This window comes from Cavia porcellus, unplaced genomic scaffold (genome assembly GCF_034190915.1).
Source record: "Cavia porcellus strain 051 isolate PalLab524CR breed Dunkin Hartley unplaced genomic scaffold, mCavPor4.1 scaffold_26, whole genome shotgun sequence".
NCBI classification, from domain to species: domain Eukaryota; kingdom Metazoa; phylum Chordata; class Mammalia; order Rodentia; family Caviidae; genus Cavia; species Cavia porcellus.
The window spans coordinates 6,645,026-6,657,259 of NW_026947509.1; the positions used below are offsets into that span (position 1 = coordinate 6,645,026).

General features: G+C 50.5%; 1 protein-coding gene and 1 long non-coding RNA gene across 3 annotated transcripts in view; one reads left to right on the forward strand and one right to left on the reverse strand.

Moving 5' to 3' along the window:
- The window catches only part of Iars2 (isoleucyl-tRNA synthetase 2, mitochondrial), a 34,589-nt gene that overhangs the window by 10,663 nt on the left and 11,692 nt on the right, over positions 1-12,234 (reverse strand). The window contains exons 11-14 of the mRNA XM_063236692.1: positions 11,201-11,352; positions 10,383-10,543; positions 1,190-1,292; positions 611-704 (exon numbers count right to left, since the gene is read on the reverse strand). Of these exons, the coding sequence (XP_063092762.1) occupies positions 611-704; positions 1,190-1,292; positions 10,383-10,543; positions 11,201-11,352 (510 nt within the window). The remainder of the gene's footprint in view (positions 1-610; positions 705-1,189; positions 1,293-10,382; positions 10,544-11,200; positions 11,353-12,234) is intronic.
- LOC134473173 (uncharacterized) lies at positions 5,911-7,610 on the forward strand. Of its 2 annotated transcripts, none has more exons than XR_010043269.1 (3): positions 5,911-6,032; positions 7,241-7,372; positions 7,497-7,610. It is a non-coding gene; the product is annotated as an uncharacterized LOC134473173 (long non-coding RNA). The 2 variants fall into 2 exon arrangements; XR_010043268.1 differs by having other exon boundaries at positions 5,912-6,032; positions 7,202-7,372.

Genomic DNA, 12,234 nt, shown 5'->3' on the forward strand with positions numbered 1-12,234 from the left:
CAGGCTGTGACTGCATCTCTGCTGGCCACCTCTGCCTCTCCCTTCCAGCTCTGCACAGGGCTGTCCTTCCTCTGCAGCCGAGGTCCAGAGTTCGTTTGGCCCGGCATACTTGCTGTGCCAGGTGACTGCAACCCACCTCGGCTCACATTGAGCTGCTTCCCTGCTCCACAAAACAATGGGGCAGAATCTCTCTGTGCCTCTCACGCTTTGCTTTAGGAAACCGTGCCATGGGGCTGCCAGGGGGCTGAGAAGAACAGACAGCAAGACAGGTGGCGAATTCCCCTCTGCTCAGCTCAGTACTGTGGCTCTACCTAAAATTCACCTTGAAAGACAGGTTTGGCAGATTTTTTTCTTTTTCTTTTTTATCGGTACCGAGGATCGAACTCACGACCGCCTGCTTGCAAGGCAGGTGCTTATGCCGCTGAGCTAAATCCCCAGCCCCTGAAAGACAGGTTTGGAAAACACTGTGTTAAATGACCTCCCAGGAACTTTCCGTCTAAAATGATGGCAGGCGAGCTTCTTCCAAATACATCACACATTTTTCTCTTTGCTTACAGCACTCTTCTAGGTAACACTCTGTTTTCTGCAAATGATCAGTTTTGGGAGTCACCTGGAAGAACAGAAGCCCATGAGGTTCCGCTGTCAAACCAGATGTCCAGGATGTCCTGGCCGGGCAGGTACTCCAAGCCATCAGGGCCGCCAACCTAGGGATGGGGAGAAGCACCTGGCTTATCTGAGCTCATGCACACATGAGAGCACCCCAAAGTCTGGAGGCCGTGAAGCACGAGCACTAAACTGTGCTCCTCAACACAACTTGGAGCCCCCTGAGGTGGGCACTGCCAGCACAGCACCTCATCCACACACTCAACCGGAAGGGCCGGTCAGGGAGTACACTGTCAGGTGCCAACAGTTCACCCACACATCCCACATGGTCCTGACCGCCATGCTAGGGACAGTCCTGTCTCGGTCAGGAGCCAGTTCCGGTCCAGCCTGCCCCGGGGAGATGACACATGATGCTAACACTGCTGTTAATAACCTGCTGCTGCCACTGAGCAAAACGTGAGCCAAGGCTGCGTGGGCTTCTGGCCCACACTGGGCCAGCCACTAACACACACATCATACCAGCAGAAGCTCCCGCCACCCGGCCACTGGCTGGCACACAGGGCCGTCGCACACCCGCACAACACACCTGGGACAGGACCTCCTGCGGGAGCAGCTGCTCGGGGGGCAGCGTCCACCAGACGTCACTGCCGTGCTGCTCCACCAGCCTGGCGACATGCTCCACGGTCTGGCTGCGAAGGAAAGGCCAATTACTCGCCTCAGTCGTGAGGGATGCAAGCAGCATGACAGGGGGCCACACTCTCGCTGTCCCCTGCCCTCACCTCAGCCGCAGCCACAGCGGCTGCCGTCAGGAGCAGGCACTGATCCAGCGCGCATCTCACCTCTGAGGGAAGGCGCTGGGGTGCAGCTCATGCCAGGGCCCGGGTTCCCCCAGAACAAAAACTATCAAATACAGGAAGAGAAAAGAAACTGCTTCTCCTCCTCATCTCCTCCATCCATTGCTCTATGTTCTGCCCAGGTACGGTACCCGAAACCTCCTAATCTTACCATCCCTCTCCAGTGTCTCCCAGTTCTACCATCCCATTCCATCCCTTCTACCCTGCAATCTGTCCCTGTCCCCGTTGACACTGCAGCGTTCCCATCTGACTGCCTCCCTCCGCGCGAAGGGTACAGGGGTCTGACTCCCCAACTCCTCTCTGTAATTTACACGGCACCCCTGAGAGACACGGTCCTAAAACAGTTTTGCACAGGATTCTGTGCTCAAAAACAAGGCAGCCAGGTTTGGTGGTGCCCACCTACAACTCTAGCACTCGAGAGGCAGAGGCAGGAAGACTGCGAATTCCAGGTCAGCCCGGGCTACTTAACAAGACGCTGTCTCGGAACTATTTTAAAGAGAAAGAGAGGGTCCTCTGGAGCTCGCTCACTGCTTACAGGACCGGGTTCAAACCCGTGTGCCACCAGCAAGGCCATGCAGGGGTATGGGCTCAGACCGTGCCAGGGGCACAGCCATGCCTAAGCGTACAGCTGCTGGAGACATGGCTGGCCCTCTGGCAGGGACTCCAGATTCCTGGTTCAAACCGAACGGCGCTCCTCCAGCACCTAGCCCCAGTTCTAGGCCCGGGATGAACCACAGCTGAGACTCCTGCTCTGAGGGAACTTGCATGAGTGCCCACCACACACCCCAGAGTGACAGGGGACGCACACAGCTCAGTGCCTAACACAGCTGCACAATGCCAGGTGTCATGGCAGCCTGAGACCAAAGTGGACACCAGGTTTGGCTTTGGAAATATGCACAGTGGCCACACAGCCATCTGAAAAGTCAACTCTGGGAAGAACTGACACTGGCCAGGCCTGATCAAAGAGATACACGCTTCCCCTTTTGCACAACAGGAAACAGTAGCTTGCCCTGGTAAATGAGTAAAGGCAATAAACAAATCCAACAGTAGGCTGGCCTGGACCCTGGAACTGCCTGACATTCGCTCCGTGTACCCACCCGCACCAAACTGTCCATGCAGCTTTGAATTAGGGCATTCCATCCAGATCCTTTGGGACCCTTTGAAATCCAACTCCAAATCCTGAAACCCTGTATCCCCTCAGTCCTCCCTTCGGATGTTTGCTGATGCCATTCCAGTGTCAGCCCTCCTGGAGGCGGACAGAATAAATCTGACCTTGCCCACACCGATGCAGCAATCCTGATGTTTCTAGCCACAAAGACATGTCTAGTGGGCAATGGCTCAGAATCGCTACTTCCACAGACTTTGCCTCAAGCCCCAAGTGCGCTGCCCTCAAGGGAGAGCCGAGCCACACAGCCCTGGCTGCTTAGAGCCACTGCACCAGCCAGGTCCTGGCCTCTCTGTGCCTTAATCTCTTGGTCTGCAGAATGCAAGTAACAGCCAAGTCACTAGGAAGCTTTGAACAGTGATGAGTGCGCACACACACAGCAAGCATCCATCTATAACACGGGGCGGTCAGGCAATGGGTAGGCAAGCTGCACTTGCAACCATAAAACATGCTATCAAAATGTACACTGTTTGTATACTTAAAGGTTGAAATAATACACCCAGGTCACGTCTGAAATATCATCACCTGTACCCTACTCCACAGCCCAAATTACCAAGACCTGGCGGCAGGCAGGCGCCAGGAAGAGTGGTGGGTCCCAGTCAGCATCTGGGCCTCGCTAACCGTGACCGTGCAGGGCAGACCACTGGGCCACTCTGGCTCTGATCGTGCAAAGATGCGGGCAGTGCTGACTACAACCCTGCAGGAAGCAAACTTCAAACAGGTGCACTGAATGCCCTCTACAAACTGAAATGTCTTAAAAAGGACAGCACTGTGTTTCAGTTCTGTAAAGGACAGCGTGAAACGCTGTAACAATACCCACCAAGTATGGTGAAACACTACAGACAGTAAGAATATGAACTATGACAGAAACAGGCTGACTTTTTAGATGGCTTTTTGGGTTTTTTTGGTTCAGGCTGGTCTTGACTCACATGTAGCCCAGGCTGGCCTCCAACTCTCAATGACCCTCCAGCCGAAGCCTCTTGGGTCACTGGGATGACAGGTGTGAGCCACCACACCCAACTTAGATGGACTTTTAACAGTAAACTTCAGTATAAAGAGACCATAAAATTTTCATGCAATAACTACTTAATTGTATGATGATAATATCTAGTCACACATTATTATTTTATGTAGCTGGCACAGAACATTTTATTAGTTAAAAAAATATGAATAGCCTGTAATTAAAAAACCTGAATACATCTAGCATCTGAAAAACTGAAGAAAGAAACAGTAGGAAAGTACACTGCACACACACATAAATTAGCGCAGATATGCTCTTCAAACCAGTTAGGAAATTTTCATCAAAAAAGCAGGACTCTAAAATGTGTGTCACTTCGCCTTCTGTATACAGCAAATCTAAGCTGCATACAGGGTATTGAGAAAAAGACACAAATAAGCTGTAAGTGCTCACATTCCATGCTAACTCACAAGCTGGGCAGAGCATCAGAACACGGCCACTATTCAGAATCCAGCACGCACCACATGCTCTCCCTGAGGCAATTCACTAGCACCCCAGCTGGTCACAGAAACCCTGCACTGGGGACCCTTCCACCAGGTGCCCCAGGGAACAGTCAGAAATGGTCCTGGAGTGTTGTCCCCAAGCATGGCTGGGCGGCATCTCTGCTATCTCTGCCTCCCCCGCCCCCCACCCCATAGGGTGTGCCAGGTCACGGGACCCACCACTGATCCCTGGTGCAAAGGGCTCTACCAACCCATGCCTGACCAGTACTGTGTGGCGGGGACCAAGCAGGGCGACTGGGGTGTCGCAGATTAGCAGGTGGTCAGAGCGCGCTGGGTCCAAAGGTAGAAGTCACCCTGGGACTTCCCGCAGGAACACGGGAATAAAGCAGCTGGCTTCTCTGAGCTTCGGCTGCTGCAACACTGGGAAAGCTGTAATCAGAGAGACTGTGGAAATCGGGCCCTGACAACTAAGCAAATGTGCACCAGGGTGGGCAGTACACGTCTGCAAGCCCAGTATCAGGATGAAAGTCAGCCTGGACAACACATAGACCCTTTCTTAAAACAAACACCTAAAAGAAAGAAAAAGAATAAGAAGTAAGTAACCTAAGCTGTATGGAGGAACATTTCCCCAGTCATTTCAGAATGCAGATTCAACTGTAATGAAGCCAGGCTTTTTCATATCCTTAAAACATCAGGTAAATCAATGACATTTTAAAGTTGTATTTTAAGTATTACTTAATTATACTGAAATCTGTACTAACTGTATGAAAGTACCAAAGGAAGATTCCAATTTTGCTCTTGGCATGTTATTGAAGCAACTTCAAAGTCCTATCAAATTCATAAAACATATCTAAAATTTGTTTTAATCACATTTTCTTATAAAGATAAATTCACTTATATATGTAATGTTTTCTTCCAGAAAGAAATGGCACCTTCCTTCTTGCTTTTTTTTTTTTTTGAGTGTTAGGGATTCAACCTAGAGCCTCATGAATATTAGACAAGTAATCTACCAATGAGCTAGAATCCGAGCCCTCTGAAAACTTTTGGGGCCCTTCTATCCTATTTTCAGACAGGATCTCACTGCCCTGCTCAGCTCAACCTTGCAAACTCTCTGCCTCTTGCTCTCAGGTGTCTGGGACTACAGGCATGCACAATCACGCCTGGCTCAAACACATTTAATCTGCCAACTCGGGGTGCTTGTGCACAGTACCTCTCCCATGTCACTGTGTTCCTCTACAAACTGCTACGTAAGATGCTTACATGCATCTATGCAAGACACGTGAGTCCTTGTACTTCTTACCACGCTAACAAGCAATTTCTTAGACAAGGAAACAGCTCGTGCTTTGCCTGTGTGTGTGCCCACTCCAGTGTGAACCTGGGGCCTCACGCTGTCTCCTGCTTGCAGCCTAGCCCGGGCTTCCCAAGCACTTCTCTGTGATACTAAATGCTATCCAGGGGGACAAAAACCAAAGAGCAGTCACAATTTAAACTGGTGGTTGGAAAGTAAGGATTCTCCTGTATTCCGCGAGGGCCATCCCACCCATATACACACAGTTAACTTGTAGCTGCAAGGTGGCTCCAGTGGCTGTGGACGAAGGTGGCGAAACCACCTATCACTGCCTGACCCACCTGCCTCCTCCCAAGGCTGCGCTTCCTTTCACAAAGCAATTAAGGGGCCATAAAGCTCTGCCCTTTACTCAGGGCTCCCAGCGAGCCAGTGTACACAGTTCTGGCCCTCCCGAACTGGAGGCCAAGACACCGCCCATCACCCCAGACTCCATTCCAAGCTGCACCCCGGGCTTATTTAGGGCAAATCGAAAATCCCAACCCCAGAGCACCAGCTGGTAAGGAAGCAGCCGCTGTCACTGTGAGGTGCCAGCTCTTCAATGAGGCAAAAGTATTCAGGACACAGACAATTCTCTAGTGCAAGTTACCAGAGTAAGAACAAGGTAAAAAAATAAATGTTAACTATTATTTTTTACTAAATGTAATTTAAGAACAAAAATGAATTTGCAAATGAGAATTTACATATACACATTATATATGTGGGTATATGTATGTGTGTGTATATGTATATATTTTTGTTTTGGGTACTGGGGATCGAAATCGTGACCTCACACTTGCCAGGCAAGCGCTTCTGCCACTGAGCTAAATCCCTGGCTGAGAATTATATTTTTGGATTTTTTTTTTTGCACTGGGGATTGAACTCATGACCTTGCAATTGCCAAGCAGGCCCTGTGCCACTGAGCTATTTCCCTGGCTGAGAATTATATTTTTAACTTAATCCTACACTGATGTTTTGCAGGTGATAGGAGCAGGAACAATTTAAAAGAAAAATGTATTGAATGAACAAACTTTTCACAAAAACATTACTATTATTTACATAAGCAAAAATTTAAAACAGCTAAAGTCAGCACTCAAATTAAACTGGAGATTTCTTACCAGTGATAACTAAATTCCTCATAATTTTCAGAGGTCAAGGTATACCTTTTTTTTGTCTTTTTGAGACAGGATCTCACTATGCAGTTTAGGCTGGCCTTAAGCTCACTTGGTAACCCAGGTTGGTCTAAAACTCACAATGACCCTCCTGCCTCAGCCTCCAAAGTACTGGGATTATAAGGTATACATTTCTTAATGCAAATGTTAACAATTGCCCTACTACTTTTAAACTGATTATATGGACCTCTAATCAACAACTTCTTTTCCTTGCTAGGCTGCCAATGTTTCTAAAATTTTTTCTTTTCTATACTATAAATTATTTATTTGTTTCACTTAGCTTGAAATAGATTTTAACCTAAATTATAAAAGCATTATGTTACAGACTCAGAAAATGCCCAAAGATATTAAGTTCACAAACTGAATTACTTCCTGGGACAATACGGGGAAACTATTAATTCAAACCAGATTTAAACATCAGAGTGTAAATCCTGCACCCCTGCCAAGATGTTCCGCTGGGAAACACCCACTGAAAGGCAGCACAGTCAGAGACGGGGAGGTGGCGGGTGCAGGGTGGACGCCTGCCAGCACACAGGCCCAGCCCTGGGATGGACCCCATACCACATGAGCTTGCACACTCAGAAGAGCAGAGTTCCTGTGATGTGCCTCATGGCATCACCAGGTGTAACAGCCACTTCATGCGGACCATGCCCACATCCAGCAGAGATGATGGTACCTTTGGTACCCGACAACTTGCTGCCACGCCAGGACTGAGCACCAGGGAAATCGGGCCACTGGTGCTCATGTGATGAGAAGGAAAAAGAAGCCTGCGTCCGTCCCATAAAACTGACAAGTAAGAATGAGCATTGATACAAGAGCTGTGTCACAGAAATGATGCACTGTTACCGAGTGGGGTGCAGGAGTATGACCTACAAATTGACAGACGATGTGCCTGAGTCTGTCTGTCACTTCTGTAGGCCAACATCCTGTACTCCGCCTCAACCCCAGACACCAGATGAGTCACCAGAGGGAGTCGGGCGCAGGCGGGGCCTCAGATCCACGGGAGCACAGCATGGAAAGAAAGTTGCTGGCGCTGGGCCCCCTGCGGGTGGCTGCACCCAGTGCCTCTTTATTTCAGTCTCGGCCACGCAGGCATAAGCCTGCAGGCCAGGGCTGGGTGCGGGTGCTTAGCACATGCAGCTCCCACCTTGGTCCCCAGCACCAGACCCAGGCTGCTCTGCTCTTAATACTGAACATGGGGCAGGGCTGGGAGCACCCCAATCTCTTCTGGAAAATTCTCTAAACCCTTGCTCTCCACTGGAAAGGGGAAGGAAAACCAATGAGGGGGGTGAGTGCACGCACCAACTCCCCACTCCATGGATGAGACCACTGAGTCCTGCAAGCGTGCACTAAAAAAAATAAAAATCTGGAAAAGCCTCTCCAGTGTGAAGTTTTACATGACACTAAATTCATCCCATCATTTTAATTAACCACGGAATGAGTACAATGCAATTAAAGAAGTGCAGAGGTACTACTTACCATTTTACAGTTAACCAACATTAAGGAAAAACCAGCGCTTAGACCAAGAGTCCACAGCTAGCGACTGCCAATGCTGACGCAGCTGCGATGCCGGCCTCCACTTTTTTATTTTTTGGATACTGGAATCAGACTCAGGACCTCATGCTGTGCGCTAAGCTAAACCACAAACCCCTCTTCTCTCCTTCCTTTTGCAAAATACTCCTCCTCAGGCCTGCTTCAATCTGAAGCTTCCTTCCTTGCCTGAGGCTCCCTGCAGCCTACTGGGCCAGCCCCTCCCGAGCAGCCCTCCCAGCCCCACCCCTGCCCTGCCTTCCTGTGGGTCCCCGCTGCAGCCCACCAGTCTCCAGCCCAGCTGTTCCTCAGGCCCACCAGATACCACCCCCTTTCTAAAGGAGCCCATGAGCCTCTACTGTCCGCACCTCGGCCAGGAGTCAGACGTAAACCTGGCTGCAGTCACCCTGGCAGCAGACTAGAAAGAAGCCTCATACCAAGGGGATCAAGAACTGCCCAACCAACCAGAAAACCAGAGGAGAAAGCAGAGCAGGGTGTGCACTTGGGCCTACGGGCCGCACTGGGTTTGGTCCCCAGCACCATGTTAAAATAAAAATGAGCTGGTGCAGGGGTGTGCACCTGCAAGCCCAGCTACTCGGGAGGCTGAGGCAGGAAGATCTGGAGTTTGAGGACAGCCTGGAAAACTTAGTGAGTCTTGTTTCAAAAAATAGAAAGCATAGCTTACAGAATGTGTACTCAGAAGGCAGAAGGCCCTGGGTTTGATCCTTATCATCAAGGAAAGGAAACGAAGGAAAAGAAAGAAAAGAGTGGGCCCTGCCAGGCCTGCCCTGCCCTGTAGCTGGCACCTCGCACTTTAAGGAGGGTTCTCACGCCCCCTACTGGGGCCAAGCACTGCACTCAAGGCCAAGCCTACGCAAGGGTCACTCAGGGCTCAACACCACCCGCCAGCAACTTCGCCTTTCCTGATTCCACAGAAGGGGGAAGTTAAGCAAATCCCTTAAATTCACATGCAGCAAGTGGCAAGGCCTGGGTTCAAATTCAGCTGTCATCTTTCAAAGCTGATATCTCTTTTAGTGCCTGCTCTTTCGAAAAGAGCCCAAGATGCAAGGCATGGTGGCCTGTGTCAGCAATCTGAGCACTGGGGAGGCTGAGGCAGGAGGATCACTGTAAGTCATATAGTCTGAGCTATGTAGTGAATCGTTTGGGGGTGGGGGAGAAGGGCAGGGTACTGAGAATCAAACTCAGGGCCTCATACCTGCCAGGTAGTTGCTGTGCCACTGAGCTACATTCCCAAGCCCCACATAACCAGCCTGGGCTACAGAATAAGAAGGTGTCTAAAAAAAAAGACATAAAGTGAAAAACAGATGCAGAGCAGCGTGTGTAGGTCATCCCTTTGTGCAACTGTGTGCGTGCAGACAGAGGAACCCACCTTCGGGGACATTCAGAGGGCTGGTGAACAGGCATCACAATGATTGTTTTGTTTGAGGCAGTAAACATCTCCACTCTCCCTGTGGAAGCTTTTTCACTCTACTGTTGCTTACACCTCCATCTGCCATTTTTCCAAATTACAAAAATAAGGATAAAACAAGAAATAACTGAGAACGTAATAACCAATGCACTCATGTGCATTTGGCGACCTTACAGTTTCTTTTTTTTTTCCTTTTTATTTTGAGGCAGCAGCTTGTTATGTACTGCAGGCTGGCCGTGAACTCACTATGTACCTCAGGCTGGCCTCAAACTTGCAGCAATCCTCCTGCCTTAACCTCCAAAGTGCCAGGGTACAGGCCAGTGTCACCATGCCCACCTTAGTTTGTTCTTTTTGGTACCAGGAATCAAACTTGCTACCTCACTTGGGCCCAGTGTGAGACACTTGCCAGGCAGGTGCTTACGCCGCTCGGCTAAAGACCTTAGACTCTTAAACGTAAAAGTATCTAAACAATCAGAGTCATTCCCAACAGAACGGGAGTGGACGCACGCCAAGGGAGTGGCTCTGATTTCCCACAGGAAACCCCACCAGCTTCCCCCCCACACACACTGCTCAGCTGGGACCCTCACGCTTTAAAACTGGCATCACACGTTCCCTGGAAACAGCCAGAGCCTTGCTCCTTCCTAGACATCAGCATAGAAACACCTACTTCTCATTAATACTGTGACCACATCAAAGCTTTGAAGTTTCCATGTCAGCCCTTGAAAAACCTTGCTATATTAGGATAGTCTGAGCAGCAGGCATAAATCAACTCCCCTTGGCCCAAATCATTTTCCATTTTTAAGAATACACTACCCGATTCGAACAGTGAAAGAGAAGCGCTTGCCTGTTGATCAGGCACTCGTCCTTGGTCCTGTGAAGGAACACGGGGATGGGAACGCCCCACGCCCTCTGTCGAGAGATGCACCAGTATGGCCGCCGCTCCAGCATGTCAACCATGGCATTCAGAGCCGACCCAGGAATAAACTTCACCGTCTTCAACACTTCCTGCACGGGAGGCAAACCAGCCAGTGAGAGAAAGTGAAGGGAAGGTTCTAGAGCAGCCTTTCTCCCCAAAGACCAGTGTGGTAGCCTGTGCCTGCAGTGCCAACTTCCTGGGCCGTCGGAGGCTGAGAAGGAACCTCACTTGGGCCAGTGTGAGACCAGCATGGACAACCGGCCAGACCCTGCCTCAACCAGACAGGAAGAGCACGTGGGTGTGGCCCATGCCACACACACGCACACATTTCCACGTCACCCACGGCACTGGTGCACCAGTCCTACCCCCATTTGCTAACTCAGAGCAGCACCGCTGAAGAGGATTCCATACTGGGTCTGAAGGAAAGCATCACAAAGCACTCGGGCAGTGCTCTGCAGTCTTCTGCTCACCCCCGTCACCTACTCAGGCATCACCCTTGGCAAACGAGGGGTCACAGAGCCGAAGCTCACAGAGGGACGGCAGCCTGGGGCCTGGGTTCTGCCCTAACTCTCCACTACTCTGCTGGACAGGACACCTGGGGATGAGGAAGCCTCGTCCTCCACACGTGGATGAGGGCTGAAGCCCAAGAGCCTCTAAGATCTGAACCAGCACAAGCTCAGGAAACAGCGCCAAGCCTGCTGACCCCTCTGGCCCCTCCGCAAGACCCGGCAGCACGCCTTTCACACCTTGGCCGTGGGCTTGATGTCCGAGATCTTCACAAACCACTGCTTGCTGGCACGAATGATAATGGGCTTCTTGGTCCTCCAGTCATAGGGATAGCTGTGGATCAGTTTTTCCTCTTTCAACAGACTCTTCGCATGCTGCAGCATCTTTATAACTACCAAAACGTTTTATGTCAGTCACAGAAAGTATCATGAAAACCAGGTTCCATGGTGCACATTTGTAATCCCAGCTACACAGCAGACTGAGGCAGGAGGACTGGAAAGGAAATGTAGCAAGGCCCCATCTTTAAAAAAAGGCACTGTGAAAATCCTACAAATTACACTTGGGCAATAGGGGCCAGCAGGAGGAGCCACATTCCTCAGGGACCACAGCCTGCAGGCCTCCTGGCAAAGCAGAGCTGGGACCGTACATCTTAGCACACTCTGAGATGCCACTTATTTCAACAGGCTGGACAGGAGCGCTGGCCGGAAGACACAGAACTCCAGACCTGGAATTCAGACTTACAGTCTTCACAGCAGGACCTGGAAATGTTCTTCAGGAACTCAGGGGCAACCAGGTACAGGGCTGAGTTGTGTCCCCGAACATCCTGACCCCTGTAGTGTGTGCGGAGAGCAGTTCCAGGCATCTGGTCTCCATACGCATGAAAAAAGTCAGAGATGATCAAGACTGGAGGCCCACAAGGGACTGATCCACACACGGTCTGCAAGGGCCGGATCTCTGCACATCACACAGGCAGTGGGGGACACAAGCACCATCCAGGCCCAAACCAGAGCTCACCTTTGTTAAAATAGCACCCGCCCTGCTGCCTGTCCTGATGTGCTGCTCTGAACAAAAGATGGAACCCCAGACTCCACTTTAAACCACGCGGCCAAACAAAACAATCAGAGCTTCTGTTCTGCTTGAAAACATAAGGGTGTGCTGGGCACACCTGTATCACCAGCACTGGGGAGGCTGAGGCAGGAGGATCATAACTCTGAGCCCAGTCTGGACAACCTGGTCACTGACCGAGCCATGAGACCTCTCTAAACAAAATAAA